The following is a 21,443-nucleotide window of genomic DNA, read 5'->3' as shown; positions in this document are numbered from 1 at the left end:
CTTAAATGTTTGTTTACTCTTTAAAAAAGATTAATCATCTATTATGCTCATCTGTTGAGGACCAGAACAGTATCAGTTTTGTTCCCCAATCTATGCATAGCAGCCACTACATGTAATAGACACTAAGTTGAGTGAATGGTTTCAACTTCAGGTTTAACCACACTTAGTCATCTTTATTGGCCTTTTTATTTTGCCCAGGAATCACCATCTTTCACCAGGTGACTTTGCATATCTCTGTCTAATCCGCTGTATACTGTTCAACAGTTTACCCTGTGTGGACCACCTTACTCTTTTTCCTTCATGTATTATCTGTTCTCTTAAGATAAAGTTTACTTTAATGTTTTAAATCCTCAACATGAAACACTGATTTTTGGATTTTCTAACTTAAGATACTATTTTCATGAGTTTTCATTTAAGTAAATTATCTTGAAACATGAAAGATTTATATGTGTTTCCCAGTCATTCTGAAAACATTTTGAGGGGAAATGAAAGTTAATTAACTGAAAAGATATAGTCTTAATTTTTTGGATGATGATAGTGTTCCTTTGTTTCCCTTGAATCAATTCAAATTATTACAGTTGATTCCTAAATTTCATTTGTATAAAGGTCACTTTCATCCTGAAAACTATTATTCCTCCTAATGTCTGTTATGTCTGTTACACTAAAATCGAATTTTATTAGCTTAAACATTTTAGATGACAATATGTATGCCAAACTAGAAAGAGGAAAAAAAAGAGAATGTTCAGGAAGAAGTAGGTTAATGACCGATCCAATAAGAAGAGACAAAAGTTTGAATGAATGAGTGAAGTGAGATGATAAAGAACTTTCTGTTACAGAACTATGAAGATTATTATAGTTAGACGCATCATAGAGAAAGAAAATAACATTGAATTATGAAAACATCCTCCCTGCTTTTGAAAAGTTGTAGCATTAAGAACATACTAGCAATAAAAAGGACGTTTTTATTTAAAATGAGTGTGAAAGAACAGCTGAGTAGGTTTTCTCATGTAACTGCCTGTACCATTTAATACATATTTACTGAGTATAATATATGCCACGCACTGTGGTTAGGTACGGAGAAGGCAATGGCACCCCACTCCAGTACTCTTGCCTGGAAAATCCCATGGATGGAGGAACCTGGTAGGCTGCAGTCCATGGGGTCACTAAGAGTCGGATACAACTGAGTGACCTCACTTTCACTTTGCAGTTTCATGCATTGGAAAAGGAAATGGCAACCCACTCCAGTGTTCTTGCCTGGAGAATCCCAGGGACGGGGGAGCCTGGTGGGCTGCCATCTGTGGGGTCGCATAGAGTCGGACACGACTGAAGCAACTTAGCAGCAGCAGCAGCATGGTTAGGTATCATGTTCAGTCCTTACCCTTAAGGAATTTACATTCCTCGTGGGACATAAGCAGTGAGTTAGAAACCCTGAAATCCCAACTCCTAAAATAACTTGCAGAATGCTTCTTCTAGTCAGATCAGTGATATTTAAGGAATTTCTGTTCATAAAATTGTTTTCTGCTCTTCTAGGAAATTAATTCTGATCAGTCTGCCCAGGGCAACATCAGCAGTGACCGAGGAAAGAAAAGAACAGTAACAGCAGCTGGTGCAGAGAATATCCAACAAAAAACAGATGAGAAAGCAGATGAATCAGGACCACCTGCCCCTTCAAAACCCAGGAGAGGACGTCGACCCAAATCTGAATCTCAGGGCAATGCAACCAAAAATGATGATATAAATAAACCTCTTAGTAAGGGAAGAAAGAGAGCTGCAGTCAGTCAGGAGAGCCCTGGAGGTCTGGAAGCAGGTAATGCCAAAGCACCCAAACTGCAAGACACAGCCAAAAAGGCAGCACCGACAGAGAGACAGATTGACTTGCAAAGGTAATGTACTCCATTCTTTCTGAACTTTGAGTTTAGACATTTTGTTTTATTCCTAGTTGCCATCCATAACAGCCAAATACCTAGCCATTTGGGAGTGAAAACTGCCCCCTGGTTTTCCTCAGTAAGTTATGATGGCATTTATTTTTAATCTCATAACCTTCAGGACAACAATTTGAAGAGAGATCTCCTAAATTAGGATATGGTATTTTGGTATTTCTATTTATTAGCAAGGATATTATTATCTTGGTCTGCTTCACATAGTTGCATGGGGTTTACTAAATATAAACGGCTACTTTTTTGATACAGAAGTCCCAGAATGGAGTAAATAGATGTCATGACACATGAACAAGTATATCTTGCTCTTTAATTCCACTTGTTATAGTAAACTTTAATATACATCAACAACTTACTTCTCTCCCCTACCCTTCCCAATGAGAATAACCTCACAGCTGCTCGTCTTTGATCATGTTTGGGTTAGGTTTTTAAATTAACATTTATGAAATTCTGAAGTTTCGGGTTATTAAATTTGTTATATTTTAAATGTCTCTAAGTACCTTTTCAGCGTCTAATGGCAGCTGATCCAGGCCCAAATCTGACTAAGTAATGGGTGTTTCTTATACTCACTTCCAGTTTTATGGACTAAAAGTAGAAAGCCAATATTGGGGGCAAATTTTCTTATTTTCTCCTCAAACCTGGACCTTTGACCTGTAACAACATACTTAACATTGGCCTCCTTATCTTCATCAGTAAGACAATATGATAATACCTTCCTCAAAGGATTGTTCTAAGAATTAAATGGATCATTAAATAGAAAGCACTTAACAAAATGCCTTGTGTAGAATAAATGCTCAGCAGTTAACCACTGTTTTGAATTCTAGTTGCTTTACCCCTTAATATATTTTTAGTTATGCAAAAACTGAAGAAATTTCATTGGAAAAGATAGCCAGAATTCTCTAAAGGATTTCTAGAATTCTGGCTTTTCCTCACCCGCATAAACTACTACTGATCTCACACCCAGGCCACCTGAGCCACCTGATCTTACCTGTCACAAGCTGTCCTTTTGCCATCTAACCAAAATATCCACGAACCCTGAAATATACTTGAACCCTGAAAATATTTTCAGTAGCAACCAACCTTGTCTCTGAAATTGAGCATTGTAAAACCCATTGCTCTGCTTTTAGTTACACCATTGCCCCCAAAGCATTAAACAAACCCAACAAAAATGGCTTACATGCCAGAAACTGCTCTTGATTTAAAATGGCTTTGGGCCTTCTGAAAAATCTTAAAATATCTTTTAAGAGTGAAAAGATACCTTAGAAGTCTTAAGTATGCCAGTTAGTAGATTGGTTGGGCGATGTGTTACACACAATACAAAATTCTTTGTGACAGGTGTTCATGATAGTACTTCAGTAGAATAAATACTGTGCACATATCTTAGAAACTTCTGATTGATTTATTAACTATTAATTCATGGCTAACAAAACATGGAAGGACATTCTGAAACTTTCTGCCAGGCTTCCTTTTGTCTTTTCCATTCTTTCCTGAATCTAATATACAACTCTGCCCTTAAATTCTAGCATTATGACTTTTGTTTGGAAACCTAATTACTCCAGAAACTCTATATTACTCACGATATCCTCTTGCATAGAAATAAACGCATTATAGGCAGATGAGTATTGCTCTTTACACTTCTCATTTGTTCTTCTAACAAATACAGACAGATTAGACTGCCATCATTGTGCTGGGTGTTGGCAATACATAAGTATCCAAAATAGATAGATTCTTGCCCTCCAAGAATATACTTCCCAGCCAGAAGAGAGCAGAAAAACTTTCACTCTAGGTCTATTGACTGATAAAAACATAAGAATTATTTTTATTACTACATAAAGCAGTGAAATTCTGACTCATGCTACAATATGGATGAACCTTAAAGACATTCATTATGCTAAGTGAAATAAGCCAGACCCAAAAGGACAAACAGTGTATGATTCCACTTACATGAAATCCTAGAGTAGTCCAATTAAATTCATAGAGGCAGAATGAGGTGGTTGCCAGGGGATGGGGGTGGGGGACTAGGCATTGCTGTTTAATAGATACGGCATTTCAGTTTGGGAGGATGAAAATATTCTATTAAAACATTAATCCTAATATTGTTTATTAGGTTGTGCAAAAGTAATTGCAGGTTTGTGTTATTGAACTCTGCTCTTTGATATTCATATACATTCTTAAATAAATGTATTTATGTTTTACATCATTTTAATGTGCATTTCTTGCTTTTTTTTTTTTTGCTAATGACATTGCATTTATTGTAGACTGTAGAAATGATGTTAGACAAAAAGCAAATTCAAACGATTTTAAGTTCAAAATGGGTTGTAAAACAGCGGAGACAACTCACAAAGTCAACAACACACTTGGCCCAGGAACTGCTAATGAACGTACAGTGCAGTGGTGGTTCAAGAAATTTTGCAAAGGAGACAACAGCCTTGAAGATGAGGAGCATAGTGGCAGGGCATCAGAAGTGGACAATGACCGGTTGAAAGCAATCATCGTAGCTTATCCTCTTGCAACTACACAAGAAGTTGCCGAAGAACTCGCCGTCAACCATTCTACGGCTGTTTGGCACTTGAAGCAAATTGCAAAGGTGAAAAGGCTCGATAAGTGGGTGGCTCATGAGCTGACTGCAAATCAAAAGTTGTCATTTTGAAATGTCATCTTCTCTTATTCTATGCAACAACAAGGAACCATTTCTCAGGTTATTGTGACAGGCGACAAAAAGTGGATTTTATTTGACAACTGGCGACGACCAGCTCAATGGTTGGACCAAGAAGAAGCCCCAAAAGCACTTCCCAAAACCAGACTTGCACAAAAAAAACGTCATGGTCACTGTCTGGTGGTCTGCTGCTCGTATTCAGCTTTCTGAATACTGGCAAAGCCCTTACATCTGAGAAGTATGCTCAACAATCGATGAGATGCACTGAAAACCACGATGCCTGCAGCCAGGATTAGTCAACAGAATGGTCCAGTTCTGCTCCCTGACAGTTCTCCACCACACATCGCAAAACCAACACTTAAACAAATTGGGCCATGAAGTTTTGCCTCATTCACCATATTCACCTGACCTCTCACTGGTTGACTACTACGTCTTTAAGCATCTCTACAGTTTTCTGCAAGGAAAATGCTACCACAGCCAACAGGAGGCAGAAAATGTTTTCTAAGAGTTTGTTGAATCCTGAAGCACAAATTTTTACATACAGGAATAAACTCATTTTTTGTTGACAAAAATGTGTTAGTTGGGAAAAAATGTGTTGGTTCCTATTTTGATTAATAAAGATGTGTTTGAACCTAGTTATAATGATTTAAAATTCAAGGTCTGAAACCACAATTACTTTTGTACCAGCCTAATAGAGATAAATGGCAGTGATTGTACAACAGTGTAAATGTACTTAATGCACACCAAACTGTGTACATAAGAGTGATTAAAATTGTAAATTTTATGTTACATATTTTGTTTCACTTAAAAAATTGTTACAGAAGACTGATAATAGTTAACACTAATACACTGCTTATTATTAGTCAGGCTCAATTCTAAACTCTTTGTTAACCTATTAAGTGCTTAAAACTTCGCTACATGGGTAAGTACTGTCATTATCCCTAGTTTATAAAGAGGAAGAAATCCAAGAATAGAGAGTCTGTGCAGCTTTTGGTCCCTTTGCTTACATGAATAAGCAAAGTAGAGAGGCAGGATTAAAACCAGACATTGTCACTCTGGAGTCCATATTATATTGTCCTATTAAGGTAAAATTTAGTCTTAATTCTATGAGTACTATACATGCATACAAAACTAGTTTAATAGAGGATACTTTGAAAAGACTTTATAACTAATGTAGTTTATATATGTGAAACTTTATCCCATAAAGTGGAAAATGTTTGCATACAGTTAATTTTTAAAATTATTACATAAGAAGCTAGTTTATTAAAATAATCATAGTTTAAATCAGACAAAAACTATAGTCACCTTTTAAACCTATTTCAGAATTCATGCAGAGATAAGCCCTGGCATTATCAGCTTTAGAGAGGGAGAAAACCAAGGGAGAGATCAGATGTTCTTGAAAGTGCCAAACTTAAATGAAGCACGTAACACTATGAGAGCATTGAAGGACTGCAGTGAATAGTAGGTGGAATAATGTGTGGGGTTTTCGGTATATTGGTAGAAATAATAGTGGTAATAGGGAAAGGTTGTTAAACGTCTATTTAAGGCAACCATCTTTATAAAGCAAGTACCTGGGGAGGGAGGAGGGTTCAGGATGGGGAACACATGTATACCTGTGGCGGATTCATTTTGATATTTGGCAAAACTAATACAATTATGTAAAGCTTAAAAATAAAATTAAAAAAAAAAAGCAAGTACCAACTGTATGTTAGAAATAAGGAGGTTAGACCTGAAACAGTTACTTTCCCAGGCCACCTGGTTGGTGCTACACAGAGCAGGGGTTTTGAATCCTGGTCGTGTCCCTTATTAACACTGTATTGTTAATAGAGACAGTTCCAGTTGGTAATATTTCTTCTCTAAACCATGAACATTCAGAACTCTTATTTGTTTCTCCTCTTAATGTGTAAAGAGATGTTTTAATGTGTAGCACTTCATGGCAAATAGAGGGGGGAAAGTGGAAACAGTGACAGACTTTATTTTCTTGGGCTTCAAAATCACTGCAGACAGTGACTGAAGCCACACAATTCAGACACTTTCTCCTAGCAGAAACGCTATGACAGTATATTGGTATGGGGAGGGTAGAGGGAGGGGAGTTCACGATGGGGAACACGTGTATACCTGTGGCAGATTCATGTTGATGTATGGCAAAACCAATACAATATTGTAAAGTAATTAGCTTCCAATTAAATAAATTTATATTAAAAAAAAAAAAAAGCAGACATCACCTTGCCAGCAAAGGTCCATATAGTCAAAGCTGTGATTTTTCCACTAGTCATGTGTGGATGTGAGAGTTGGTCCATAAAGAACACTGAGCCAGCATCGAAGAATTGATGCTTTCAAACTGGTGTTGGAGAAGACTCTTAAGAGTCCCTTGGACAGCAAGAAGATCAAACCAGTCCATCCTAAAGGGAATCCACCCTGAATATTCATTGGAAGGACTGATGCTGAAGCTGAGCTCCAATACTTTGGCCACCTGATACAAAGAGCTAACTCATTGGAAAAGACCCTGATGCTGGAAAAGACTGAGGGCAGGAGCGAAATTGGGGTGACAGAGGATGAGATGGTTGGATGGCATCACCGACTCGATGGACATGAGTTTGAGCAAGCTTCGGGAGTTGGTAAAGGACAAGGAAGCCTGATGTGCTGCAGTTCATGGGGTCACAAAGGGTCACTCTAGCAACTGAAGCACCACCACCACCAAGTAAAAGGAGTAGACACACTAAACAGAAGTTCCTTGTGACTCAGCTATTGTTCTCGCCTTTAGCTGGACAAAACACTGGTCAAAATTCTGAAGGTGCCGATTTTATTTTTATTTCATGGGAAACTCTAGCTTTCACCTTCCTGTAAGTTTCTAAACATACTTTTCATTAAGTGCAAAAATTACCTGCAATTGATTTGACATCTTACCTGTATTTTCTGATTTGATATCTCACCTGTATTTTCCTGAGACCCAGTGAGAATCAGATACAAGTTAAAGCCACATGACTGAACAATTCAGAATACAGAGCTAATATAAACACCTTGAATCAGCCTGTTAAGATTATCAGTACACTTTCACCCATGTAATTAATAAAAGAGACAGGGTTGCCAATGCTGACAGCCATCAAGCACTGCATTTCTGAGCTAAGAATGAACCCAGAGTGGTGGTAGGATCAGGTCATTTACTGCCCTGGCAACTTGAAGTGTAGCCTGGGGTCCTTGCATTGTGGAACCAGAGCTGGGTCTGGATCACTGTGCTAAAAGTAATTTAATTTGGCCCCAGATTTTCAGCTTGAATGTAAGCCTTTGAGAAACAAGGCCGGGCATACTGTGCCTCTCTGTGACCCTAGTATCTAACTCCAGACGCTACTTTGTCAGTCTTTTTCTTTACCTTGCATTACTCTTCACACATTTTACTTAATTTCTCACTTCACTGATGGTCCGTTGCTGCTCTGGTCACAACTGTCTTTACATTAACATCTGAAAAGAGCCTTTCCTGGCATTATCCTACCTCCTATATGCCATCTCTCCTTTTAGATCTGAGTGTCAGATCTCCTCAAGGTAGTCAGTCAGTCTACACTGGGTACTACTAGCATCACCTCCAGAAAACTGGCCCAATTTTATTACTTGGTATTTATACTCTTAGCGTATTTTATGATTATTAAACTTTATTGACCACATTGCCAACATCAGTGCCAACATCCACTGGATCATGGAAAAAGGAAGTGAATTCCAGAAAAACATGTATTTCTGCTTTATTGACTATGCCTTTGACTGTGTGGATCACAATAAACTGGAAAGTTCTGAAAGAGATGGGAATACCAGACCACCCTCCCTGCCTCCTGAGAAATCTATACGCACGTCAGGAAGCAGCAGTTAGAACTGGACATGGAACAACAGACTGGTTCCAAATAGGAAAAGGAGCCCATCAAGGCTGTATATTGTCACCCTGCTTATTTAACTTCTGTGCAGAATACATCATGAGAAACGCTGGGCTGGAGGAAGCACAAGCTGGAATCAAGATTGCCGGGAGAACTATCAATAACCTCAGATATGCAGATGACACCACCCTTATGGCAGAAAATGAAGAGGAACTGAAAAAAATCCTCTTGATGAAAGTGAAAGAGGAGAGTGAAAATGTTGGCTTAAAGCTCAACATTCAGAAAACGAAAATCATGGCATCTGGTCCCATCACTTCATGGGAAATAGACGGGGAAACAGTGTCAGACTTTATTTTGGGGGGCTCCAAAATCACTGCAGATGGTGACTGCAGCCATGAAATTAAAAGACGCTTACTCCTTGGAAGGAAAGTTATGACCAACCGAGATAGCATATTCAAAAGCAGAGACATTACTTTGCCAACAAAGGTCCATCTAGTCAAGGCTATGGTTTTTCCAGTGGTCATGCATGGATGTGAGAGTTGGACTATAAAGCTGAGCGCTGAAGAATTGATGCTTTTGAACTGTGGTGTTGGAGAAGACTCTTGAGAGTCCCTTGGACTGCAAGGAGATCCAACCAGTCCATCCTAAAGGAGATCAGTCCTGGGTGTTCTAATGCTGGGAGGGATTGGGGGCAGGAGGAGAAGGGGATGACAGAGGATGAGATGGCTGGATGGCATCACCGACTCGATGGACATGAGTTTGGGTAAACTCCAGAAGTTGGTGATGGACAGGGACGCCTGGCGTGCTGTGATTCATGGGGTCGCAAAGAGCTGGACATGACTGAGTGACTGAACTGAACTGATTAACTAATTAATGAAAAGCAATTTTGAGGCCCTAGTATATTTCAGCTACAGTCTAGATGCTTTGTTTGTAACCCCATTAATCCAGCCCTATAAAGCAGGACCCTTAAGTGGTAGCTTCTGCAGCCATTTACATAGCACGGCCATCACTTACTGCAGCAAGTGCACACCCCTCTAGAATTCCTCTTATTAGGTCCTCTCACTGACAACATTGAGTAAATAATAATGTTTAGTATGATTTCTACTTACATAATTCATTTAGTAATTCAGGGTTTTGACTTGTAAACATACCTGTAGGATTTTTTAGGTCCCTTTGGATTTTTGCAATAAATGTATTCCCATCAGCTTCTGTGTGTGTGTTCCAACAAACATTCCTGTTTATATTTTGGGCTGCATTTGAAATTGTTAATTCTTTTGAGAAAATTCCTTGAATTTACTCTGTAGGTTTATAAAACTCAGCCATTTGTATACTGTAGTTGGGAAATAGTATCTGTACAACTGGACACTTAATGTTGGCCTCCTGAGTTTGAGAATGGAGGATTCACCATCTTTTCAGTTATTAGTTCACTTGTTTTTCCTTTGTTTTTAAACTATTATCCAAATGGCAAACAATCCGAAATGTTTTGCACTGAAAATGTGTTTTTATAGGTGTCCTGATTGTTTAGTATGTTTTATTTACCTTTAAGACCAAATTCTTCCATGGACAAGAAAATATCAATAAACACCCATAGAGATGCAATCCTTAAACTTGGGACATATGGGAAAACTGAATTTAAGGAATTTATCAATAGGATAACAGCAGTTTTGGATTAACGTGTTTTGTGTAGTATGCTTAGTATTAGAGTATTCAAGAATCTTGGAATATTTATTAAGCAAAGAATTTACTGGTTTCCTGTGCTCATTTGTATACTGAGAAAGTTTCCTCACATCACAAATTTATATTTTAGAAGTATCCCCTAAATATGTTTCCTTATGTATTAAACAATCATATATTAGTTCTTCAGTATTATAAAATTCAAGTGAATTTTTATCAAAATAATATGAAATTTTTCAGAAGCCAAGTGCTTGGAAGTGATGGCAGTTCACTTTGGGACATAGAACCAAGTCCAGGAAATTCTTCCAGTGACCTGGATCGTTAGTCTGTGAGAGCAGCCAGAAAGATACTGAGGACTCCGAGCTAGTCAAGGGAAGCTTCCTGAAGGTGCAGCAGGCAGTTTGTAGAGGATTCTTTGATATATTATTATATTCTATTATAACAAATTAATACTGTATAAGAATCTTAGATAACTTTTTTTGTTGTTAGCATTGTTATCTTTATAAAAGGTATATATAACATTGGGGTTTGGGAATATAAGTAAACATCCCCCTTATCTTTCTTTCCCAAGTTTGGAATCGTCAAGGAGACACAGTCTCAATGGCTGATTAAAAATGTGGAATGATAAGGAGTTTCCTGGCGGCCTAGTGATTAGGCTTCCTGGTTTTCACTGCCCTGGCCCAGGTTCAGTCCCTGGCCCAGGAACTGAGATCCTGCAAGCCATGACTTTCCACCCCACCCCCAAATGTGGGATGACATAAGCTAGGTAACTACTAGTACTTTGCCCCTAAATTGAACAAATAACCTCACACAGACCAGAACTCCAGCATGCTCAGTTTTCCCCACCTACCACTCCCTCACCCCTTAGAGAGTAGATGAAGGGAGAAGAAGAAGAGACCCTATCCCATTACTTCATCCTCCAGGGGTCATAATTTTCCCTCCCTTTATGGGAAATAGAATCAATGGGAGAGTCTTCATAGCAGAATTAAACTAAATTTTCCTCCTTTTTTAGTACACTAAAGAACAGAACTTTTGCTGCTTTTTAAATTCATTTTGCCATAGTTGTCTAATAATTTTGGAAGTATTAAAAATTATTTCAAATAGCTTTTAGTGTTTTATTGTAGTAATAAGCAAATTGGGCATTGGGTAGCAATGCTTATAAAAACTTCTTAATTGGTATTTTGTTTTTATATAGTTTAGGAAAAGATTCATAAATCAAGTAAAGTCTCATGTGAAAAATGAAAAAAATGTTTTCAGATTTTAGATAATAACTATAGAAAAGAAATTATGTATGGTTTGTTTTCCTGTTTTTATCTTACTAACATTGTTTTCTTCTACTCCTATCCCCAAGGTAAAAAGAAAAATTTATTTGCAAAGGGAGAAAATGAAGGCCAAACAGAAGCAGGCTCTAGCTTCTGCAAAAACTTGGATTCAGAATGATCTTGAACAGAAAATGAAGCTAACTTCAGAACACACTTTCTGCCTTGAAAACTGAAAAAAGCTATTACTTCCTTTTTTCACATGACCACAACTCCTTTGATGGAAATGTACAGCAGAAACTCTTGAGAGAGAGGCTAAAAGCAACTCTTTTTCCACCCTCCCCCCAGACTTTTCTTATGAAAAGTCAATAATTAAGCAAATTGCTTAACACTTGGTTCCAGTTCCTGCATATCTGGAGTTTAACGGCATAATACACCATTAATTTCCATGCTGCAGTCTTTATTTTAAAGAAAGTAACAGGATGTCCTTACACTGACAATGAAAATTCATCAATTTTAGAGCCAGGAATTTCCCGTGTTACACAAGAAAAAAAAAAATAGAAGTCTACTGAATTAATTTTTTAGAAGAAGAGAAATCAGATTAAATGTCTTTTTTTTTTCCTTTTGGAAACTTTTATGTATAATTCTTTCTGCCTGCCTACTTTTCTGCAAAATGAGATGTACAGATTTCAGTTCCCTGCTATGAAAAGTGATGTGGTGGCAATTTTATAAATGTTGCTTTCTGATTTTTATCAGAGTGAGAAAATAATTAAAATTATTATTGATTTCATATCACTTCATATTTTGATTTCCCCTCCATTTTAGTTTAATATAATTTGCAATAAATGTACATATTGTTGTCTGTTTCATAAAGCATATCACTTTAAAGTGGTTTTTACTCCTGTGATTATGTTGGAATATTTGAAATTTTAAAGGAGTAAAAACTGTCCAGCATTTGGTTTTATAATGTTTGTCACCAGATTTTTATTATTGATGTAAAAAAAAGTCAATTCTTTTTAAATAGTTGGACTTTGGCAGCTTTGTAAGGAAAGTGGGAGGTGCTTAGGATTGCTATCAATTTCAGCATTGTGCTGTTGGGAATAAGTGTTTTGCTTTTGTCTGCCAGTCTGGGCTCCGTTTTTATGTTTATTTTTGAAGACAACTATTGCATCAATATATTGTTTCTTGGCATTGTTCAGCATAGGTAATGTGTGCACTTTTCGTGTACACATATTCATATTTAAGTTTTTTGCATAAAATAAATGCTTCTAGATGTCATATGGTAGTCTTTTTTAATCTTTTTATCACATTATGTTTTCCTGTGCAGTTTTTATGTGAAAGGGCTAAAGTTATAAAGAAACAACATGATTACAGTCAACTCTCCATTATCTATACAAAACAGTGACTATGCCTCAGGTTTTGGATTTTGCATAAAATCACGTAATTAATCATAAAATTAAAGTAACAAAGCATACCGTAAGAGCTAATTCAGGAGGAACTCGAGATTGGTCCTTTCTCACCTGCCCCCACTCTCCACTTAAGCCCTTTCCCCGAAGCCCCATCTGAATGTGCTCAGTGTCCTTACTCACACCTGGCGTGGGTTTGAGGACATAAATGTTTGTGTGATAACTTGGTCTTGACAGGCTGTAAGTCTACGTGAGATGTAAAGAGTGAACATGACCTGTGTCCAAAAAGGATGATAATGTTAAATGTAAAATTTGTTGGTAGTAAATGTCACTTAATGTTCTCATAGGTAATCAAGAGTTGGCTGTATACTGACTGACTGAAAGATGGATAATTCTCTTAAATATGCATATACACACATTTAGGTATTGGATGATGGCTAGGGAACAATGGATACCAGATATTACCTTTTAAAAGGGCAGAAAAAGTTCTACTCTTCCTTATTGCCTCTTCATAATCCTTTAGAAAGATAAGATATTGCCTCCAACATGCTGAAAAAGAATATCTATGCATAAGCATCAGAGAAGTCCCTCAAGCCATCAGTGGGCATGTTCTGTTTAGATGTTGAAGTTCTCTTAGCATCAGACAGCTTGATTCTTAAGGCCACCAATTTGCCACCAATAAAAAGCACACTGGTAGAGGCCGCCTCTCTCTCGTCTCCTTTTAACTGATCATTCAGCATCATAGCTGACTAGATTACCTAGCGTGAAGTCATAGCTAACGTAGTGTAGCAGCCATTCCCATCAGTTATGGCTGCTTAGATTTTTGCAAGAGAGAAGTTAGCTAAAAGGATCTGGTCCATATACAAAATGTAAATGGCCCACCTTGGATTTTTTTTAATACGAAGCAAGTGTCTGGCACTAAGGGATGGGAGAGTAGGACTGAGCTGATGGGGAGGGACTTAAGGGAAATTTGTCATTTTTCCTTTGAAAAAGGAAAAAGTAAAATCTCTTAGGAATTTGGTATTCACATCTCAGAGAAATACAACACAAAGTGCAGACTTATATTTGAGAATTAATGTTAACCCTTTGTGTCTAGTTTGAAGCTTCTTGTATTTGTCTAAAACTACAAGCCAGAATTTTGTATCTCCTTTGATAAAAAGTGTGTATAATGTAAAGTAGTTTTGCATATTCTTGTGCTGCACATGGGCTGAATTTTTAAAAAATTTTTTAAAAGACTTGAAGAGAACCTTGTAATTTGTGTAAATGACAAGTGTAAAATCCTACCATAAAATGCTAAAAATATGCATTGTTTCAAATAAAACCAAGAAATGCAGCATTATATAGTAGTGTGGAACCCTGAGTATTCATGTACCCTCTTGGTATGTCGCAAGCTGATAAAATGTCTTTGCACATTTTCTGTTTAGATTCTGGACTTCGCACATCCCCATAAGGAAACAAAGGCCACCTTCAGACTTCTGACTACATGGCTTACAGTGACTGAGGGAGAATATAACAGGATGAGTTCTTACAGGCATCTGGGAAACTTTAGAAATTGTCTTTTAAGAACTTAAACGTGGCCTTCCATTGAAACTAACCTGTTGATATACCTTTTTATTGCAAATTCTGAACATGTACATTTACTTCAAAAGCTAATTCACAGAGAAAAAGCAGATTACATACATGTATGTGGAATAAGAGGTGGACAGAATGAGAAGTAAGAGAAGCTATCATGACTGGTTTCTGTACTTGACCCTCAGTGGGATTGTTATTCCACACGTTGATACTTTTCATTCATATAAATAACGGTCAGTAGAAACCACTAGTGACCCAAGTCTCCAGCAGTCTGACAAGAATCTTTGCAACCTGCCTAAATAATAATAGCTTTGCCTACAAGAAGCTAAAAGTTTGCTACAAGCCAGCGACAGTGGAAATGAGTATAATCAGACACTCAATCTGTAAACCAGAGCTCCAATCTTTCATTTCCATTTAAGAGTAATAATATCCTTCACTTGTGCTTATTTCAGAGTCCGACAGGAACACAAGTCAGGCAAGCGGTTGATCAGGACTTGAATTTTGGGGGAGTGATCAGGACTTTAATTTGGGGGGTATTTCTCAAATAACATTTTGTGATCAATGCTGATTCCAACTTAAGACACTTTCCTCCCCTTCATTCTCTAGTTACTCCTTTCTCCAGGAAACATCCCATGCATCCCTCTAAGAAACAACACTGTATCCATTCTTCCAGAAGCTTGAAAAGGGATCACCTGGAAGTCAGTTATACACAGGAGCACCTTAGTGCAAAGTTCAGATCTGTGGAAGCCACAAAAAAAAATGTAAGGGTTGGAGGTAACCATTCCGTACAGACAGCTCAGTGGTGGGGGCTGGCATTAAAAACACTAAGATGCCTTAGGAGGACTAGCGATATAAAGCTAATAGCACAACACGGGCATATATGGCTGTCCAGGTGGCACATGCCTGGATGTGAGACCTCATGGGTGCAGTAGAAGCAGAAAATCCTTACCTTTGCTGCTGCTGCTGCTGCTGCTAAGTCGCTTCAGTCGTGTCCGACTCTGTGTGACCCCATAGATGGCAGCCCACCAGGCTCTCCCGTCCCTGGGATCCTCCAGGCAAGAACACTGGAGTGGGTTGCCATTTCCTTCTCCAATGCATGAAAGTGAAAAGTGAAAGGGAAGTCGCTCAGTCGTGTCCGACTCTTAGTGACCCCATGGACTGTAGCCTACCAGGCTCCTCCATCCATGGGATTTTCCAGGCAAGAGTACTGGAGTGGGGTGCCATTGCCTTCTTACCTTTTCTAGAGAAGTGCTATTCTGAGAACTGTTTGAGCATGTAGGTCCCTAAAAATGATTGGGCCGAAACTGACGCAGGAGTCGGCTCTCCAGATTCAGCGTGGCCTGGGAGGAAGTAACCATAGAAGTGGACTAGGGGGCAGATGAGATGGCTGTTTGAACAACATACACATATACTACCTGAGCACTTGTGCAAAACACTGCTCTGTTCAGACTGGAGCAGCTGGTGTGCATGTTCAGTCACTCAGTTGTATCTGACTGTATGTAGGACTATAACCAACCAGGCTCCTCTATCCATGGGATTCTCCAGGCAAGAATACTGGAGTGGGTTGCCATTTCTGACTCCAGGGCATCTTCCCAACCTGTTTGGGAATCCACATCTCTTTCCACATCTCTTTCATCTCCGGCATTGGCAGGCGGATTCTTCACCACTAGCGCCACCTGGGAAGCCTGGAGCACCTGGTCCCAGCCCCCAAACCTTGGTTGCCTGCCATCCTGAATGCACCCCCATATAAAGCACAAATTCTGTGGCTTCTTTGGACAAACTAGGGTTTTAGTGAGCTCCAAGAAGCAAATTTTGATGGGGACCCAGGCAGCAACCCTTCAAAGACTCAGTTTTATTCTGAACTTTTCCAGAAGAGATCACCTCAATGCCACCTACCCCAAACTCCAAAAATCTCCTGAAACACTTTCCCTCCCAGAAAAGTCTTGGCAGTTTCACCACCTGGCTTTACCTGCCTACAATGGAGTGTACATTCCAAGAGAAAGGTCAGCCACAGAGACGAGTAACCTGCCCCTTCGCCACCCACCTCAGGTTAAGAGCTGGAAGGCAGAAGGCTGATACCTTTAAAACTACCTTCTTGTGAACATTTTACAAGGAGGTTCTTTTAATTGCTGTACAACTGACCATTACGAAGCATGTCCTGCCAAGGGAAGCTTAGAATTATGGGCAGCAGGGCCTGCCTCTTTCCAGAAGTCTATTACATCAATTCCAGCCTCCTGCTAATCCCACTTTTTCATCACAATGGTAACATAAATGGCAATGAAATGTGTCCAAAGGCCTGATTTTCACTAATGTGTATTTTCTCTCATACTGATAATTCTGGCATTGTGTTTTGAAGATCAGAGCTACCTAAATTTTACAGTTCCTATGGAAGAATGAAGGAAATTACAAGCATTCCATAAAAATTAAGTGGAAAAAAGAAGAAAGCCACAAAGCAATCAGGCAAGAAAAAGAAATAAAAGGTATTCAGATTGGTAGGGAAGAGGCAAAATTGTCATTCAATACAGATGACATAGTATATATAGAAAACTCCAAAGACTCCACACAAAAACTCCTAGAACTGATCAACAAATTCAGCAAGGTAACAGGATATAAGATTAACATACAAAAATTGGTTACATTTCTTTACACAAGCAATGAAATATCAGAAAGGGAATGTGAACAAATAATCCCTTTTAAAATCACATACAAAAAGTAAAAGGAATAAACCTCATCAAGTAGCTAAAAGACTTCCATGCTGAGAACTACAAACATTAATAAAGAAAACTGAAAATGATTCAAAGATACGGAAAGATATCCCATGCTCCTGGACTGGAAGAATTAACCTTGTTAAAATGGCCATCCCACTGAAAGCAATCTACAGATCTAATCTGTTTCCTATCAAATTACCCATGATGCTTTTCACAGAACTGGAAAAAAAATAATCCTGAAATTTATATGGAACCATAAAAGCCCATGATTGCCAAAGCAATCCTGAAGAAAAACGACAAAGCAGGAGGCATAAACTTCCTAGACTTTAGACAACACTACAAATCTACTTTAATCAAAACAACATGGTATTCTACAAACACAAAATACAAATACAAAAACAGACATATAGAACAACAGAACAGAGCCCAGGAATAAACCCACACACTACAGCCAGTTAATCTTCCACAAAGGAAGCAAGAATATACAACGGGGAGAAGACAGTCTCTTCAGCAAGTGGTGTTGGGAAGGTTGGACAGTTGCATGCAAATCAATGGAGTTAGAATACACCCCTCACATTATACACAAAAATAAGTTCAAAATGGCTTAAAGATTTAAATATAAGATATGACACCATAAAATTTCTACAAGAGAACATAGGCAAAACATGCTATGGTTCTTGCTTGGTGGTCCAGTGGTTAAGAATCTGCCTGCCAATGTAGGGAACACAGATTTGATTCTTGGTCCAGAAACTAAGATCCCACATGCCATGGATCAACTAAGCCCATGTGCCACAGCTACTGAGCCCACATGCTGCAACCACTGAAGACCACCCGCCCTAGAGCTTATGTTCTGCAACAAGAGGCCCACACACCAAAACTAGTTTCTACTTGCTGCAACTAGAGAAAGCCCGCATGCAGCAATAAAGGCCTAGCACAGCAAAAATTAGTGATAAAAATTTCTCTGACATAAATCATACCAGCATTTTTTAGCCCAGCCAAAGCAATAGAAATAAAAGCAAAAATAAATGAATGGGATCGAATCAAACTTACAAGCTTTTGCACAACAATGGAGACCATGAACAAAATGAAAAGACAACCTATGGACTGGGAGAAAACATTTGCAAATGATGCAGCTGACAAGGGATTAATTTCCAAAATATACAAACAGCTCACACAACTCATTAACACAAAAGAAACAACCCAACCGAAAAATGGGCTGAAGACCTAAATAGACATTTATCCAAAGGAGACATACATATCCAAAGATACCAATGGGCACATGAAAATATGCCCAACATAGCAAATTATTAGAGAAATGCAAATCAAAACTACAATGAGATATCACTTCACACCAGAATGGCCATCATTACAAAGTCTACGAATTTATTAATGCTGAAGAAAGTGTGAAGAAAAGGGAACTCTGCTATACTGTAGGTAGGAATGTAAATGGGTGCAGCCACTATAGAGAACAGTGCGGTTGTTCCTAAAAAAAACTTATGATCCAGTTAACATATGATCCCACTCCTGGGCATATTTCAGAAGAAAATTTTAATTTGAAAAGATACATGCACCCCCGTGCTCACAGCAACACTCTTTACAGGAGCAGGACATGGAGACAGCCTAAATGCGTGTCAACAGATGGAAGGATGAATAAGACGTGGCAAACACACAGTGGAGCATCTCTGAGCTGTAACGAACAAGACAATGCCACCTGCAGCAACACGGATGGACCCAGAGACTGTACGCCATGTAAAGTAAGCCATAAAGAGGGAGAGAAATACCACGGGGTATCACTTACATGTGGGATCTAAAATACGACCCAAGTGAACATATCTACGAAACAGACCCACCCACAAATAGAGAGAAAAGACTTGCGGTTGCCAAGGGGAGGGGAGTTGGGGAGGGAAGGATAAGGAGTCTGGGATTAGCAGATGCAAATTATTATTACAGATAAACAACAAGGTCCTACTATATAACACAGGAAATATATTCAATATCCTGTGATAAAACATAATGGAAAAGAGTATGAAAAATAATATATATATATAAAACTAAATAACTCTTTGTACAGCAAAATTAATACACTATTGTAAATTAACTATACTTCGATAGCATTTCTAAAAAAGAAGAAAGCCACTGTACAAACCCATGGCCTTCACTACCATATGGCTTTGGGGAGAACAGAGTTGTGAAAGTAGGAAGAAGCAGATTAGAAACATTTCGCACTGTGTTCCCTTTCACTTTAATATCCATGCTTATAATGAATAGTTTTTATAATGAATACTTTTTAACAATAATAGTTGACCAGAGAAGCTCAGAAAGGGCTGGCATTGCAACTAGCTTCTCATCCCCTAGAAAAGCTGAATCATGGCAGCACACATTTATCAGATGCAAAGACACTTTTGTTCTGTGAATTCAGGCAGGAACCCTTGAAGGCCTGGGTTGAGTATCTCACAGTATCAATCACGTGGCAGGAAACAGGTGAGGATGATAATGTGCCTTAAAATAACTGCAAAGGCCAGCAGGCCTGGGAGGCCTTACCATCTCTCCTGGATACTCAGAAGGGCAAGTGCCTCAAGAGAAGCCCAGCTGGGGAATTCTAAAGACTGTGTACGGGTCCCACGCTGCAGGATTAGAGTCTGACACACAGGCCTTCATTTGTGTTGGAACAGGATGATTAGGTAAAGAAGGCCAGAATATTTTCCTACTTAGGAATTCAAATTAAGAGTTGCTTCCTTGGGCCTCATACAGCTCAGCACCACTGAGATGCTTTTCATTTTCCTTATTCCACAGAGCCCCTTCCTTTCATGGGGCAAGATTCGGTCAGTCACCTTGGAGATTGGCCAGTTAGCACATTTCCCACCCTGACCATCAGATCAGAGTGTACTGGTCCTTGATTGCCTAGTCTGTCCTGGCTCTGTTTTAACTAAAAGAAAGTGAAACAGAGAAGAGGCTGTTTGTTCTGCCCAACCTTTAGTCCTACACCCAAAGCTAATAAAACTACTAACTTACCAAAAGCGTTGCACTTTACATACACTGGCGCAAGTCGCTCAGTCATGTCTGACTCTTTGCGACCCCATGGACTATACAATCCATGGAATTCTCCAGGCCAGAATACTGGAGTGGGTACTACCCCTTCTCCAGCAGATCTTGCCGACCCAGGAATCAAACTGGGATCTCCTGCACTGCAGGCGGATTCTTTACCAACTGAGCTATCAGGGAAGCTCAGAGATGTGTTTAAAACCATAAGCCCAAGTCTCAGTAAGAAGGAGGAAGTTTAAATCCACATAGTCTGACTGCACAACTGAGTGCTTCCTCTTTAAACCTTTCCAACCAGCTTTCTGAGAGGCCCACAACCTCTCTAGGACTTGATGGTGAGTGTAATACGAGAGTAGGAAGGCGACAAGGAACACAAGACGGTAGGCAGAAGCTGGGGTGATACCACCTGTGGTTTTTTGTTGCCTCCGTGTTTGCAAACAATAATCTAAGGAAATCAAGGTAAAATGAAACAATCCATCAACTAGTGAATACATGAACAAAATATGACCTATCCATATATAACAAATTTATAAACAAAATATGTATATACAATAGAATACTAGTAAGCAATAAAAGGGCTTCCCTTGTGGCTCAGCTGTAAAGAATTCACCTGCAATGTGGGAGACCAGGGTTCAATCCCTGGGTTGGGAAGATCCCCTGGAGAAGGGAAAGGCTACTCACTCCAGTATTCTGGCCTGGAGAATTCCAGAGAGGGTCACAAAGAGACACGACTGAGTGACTTTCACTTCACTTCAAGAAATTAAAAGGAAGGAAATACTGATCAAGCTACAACATAGAGGACGCTCAGAAACATTCTGCAAAGTGGAAGTGGCCATATGCAGAGAAGTACTTACTGTATGCTTCCACTTACATGAACTATCCAGAGAAGGCAAATCGACAGAGATGGAAAGCAGATTAGTGATTGCCTGGGACTAAGGTTGAGAGCAACAATTAACTGTAAATTGGCTCATGGGATCTTACTGAAGTGATGGAAATGCTCCAAAACTGGATCATAGTGCTAGTAACACAGGTCAGTAAATTGACTGAAAATCACTGAATTAATTAAACATTTAAGGAGGGGTGTTTTATGTAATTTGTACCTTAAAGTTTCAGATGAATGAGATATCTCAAAAAAAGTAAGTCTACCTATACAAAACTACATCTACTTAAGAAAAAAATTATTGAATCTACATTATGTCAAAAGCACCATTGTTAACAATCATTGATTATATAGGCACACCATCTTCCCACCAGTGAGCTCCTTTTCAGAGGGTTACTCGCTGGGGTTAGTCTTGTCCTCCGCTGGGGGGAGGGAGTGGTGGCAGGAAAAAG

The 21,443-nt window shown here is 38.8% G+C and overlaps 1 protein-coding gene across 3 annotated transcripts in view; it reads left to right on the top strand.

The window, feature by feature from the left end:
- Window positions 1-14,131, top strand: part of PDS5A (PDS5 cohesin associated factor A) — a 133,756-nt gene extending 119,625 nt beyond the window's left edge. For 2 of the 3 annotated variants that reach the window (XM_070372281.1, XM_070372282.1), the window contains exons 32-33: window positions 1,531-1,883; window positions 4,196-10,897. In XM_070372281.1, coding sequence (XP_070228382.1) covers window positions 1,531-1,883; window positions 4,196-4,202 — 360 coding nt within the window. In that variant the 3' untranslated portion in view covers window positions 4,203-10,897. Of the gene's footprint in view, window positions 1-1,530; window positions 1,884-4,195; window positions 10,898-11,478 lie in introns of those variants that run through there. The other variant, XM_070372283.1, reaches the window with a different exon arrangement.
- Window positions 14,132-21,443: the final 7,312 nt, after the last annotated feature.

This window comes from Bos mutus, chromosome 6 (assembly GCF_027580195.1).
Source record: "Bos mutus isolate GX-2022 chromosome 6, NWIPB_WYAK_1.1, whole genome shotgun sequence".
NCBI lineage: Eukaryota > Metazoa > Chordata > Mammalia > Artiodactyla > Bovidae > Bos > Bos mutus.
The sequence above is the reverse complement of the archived record's forward strand: the minus strand, read 5'-3'. Positions and strand labels throughout refer to the sequence as shown.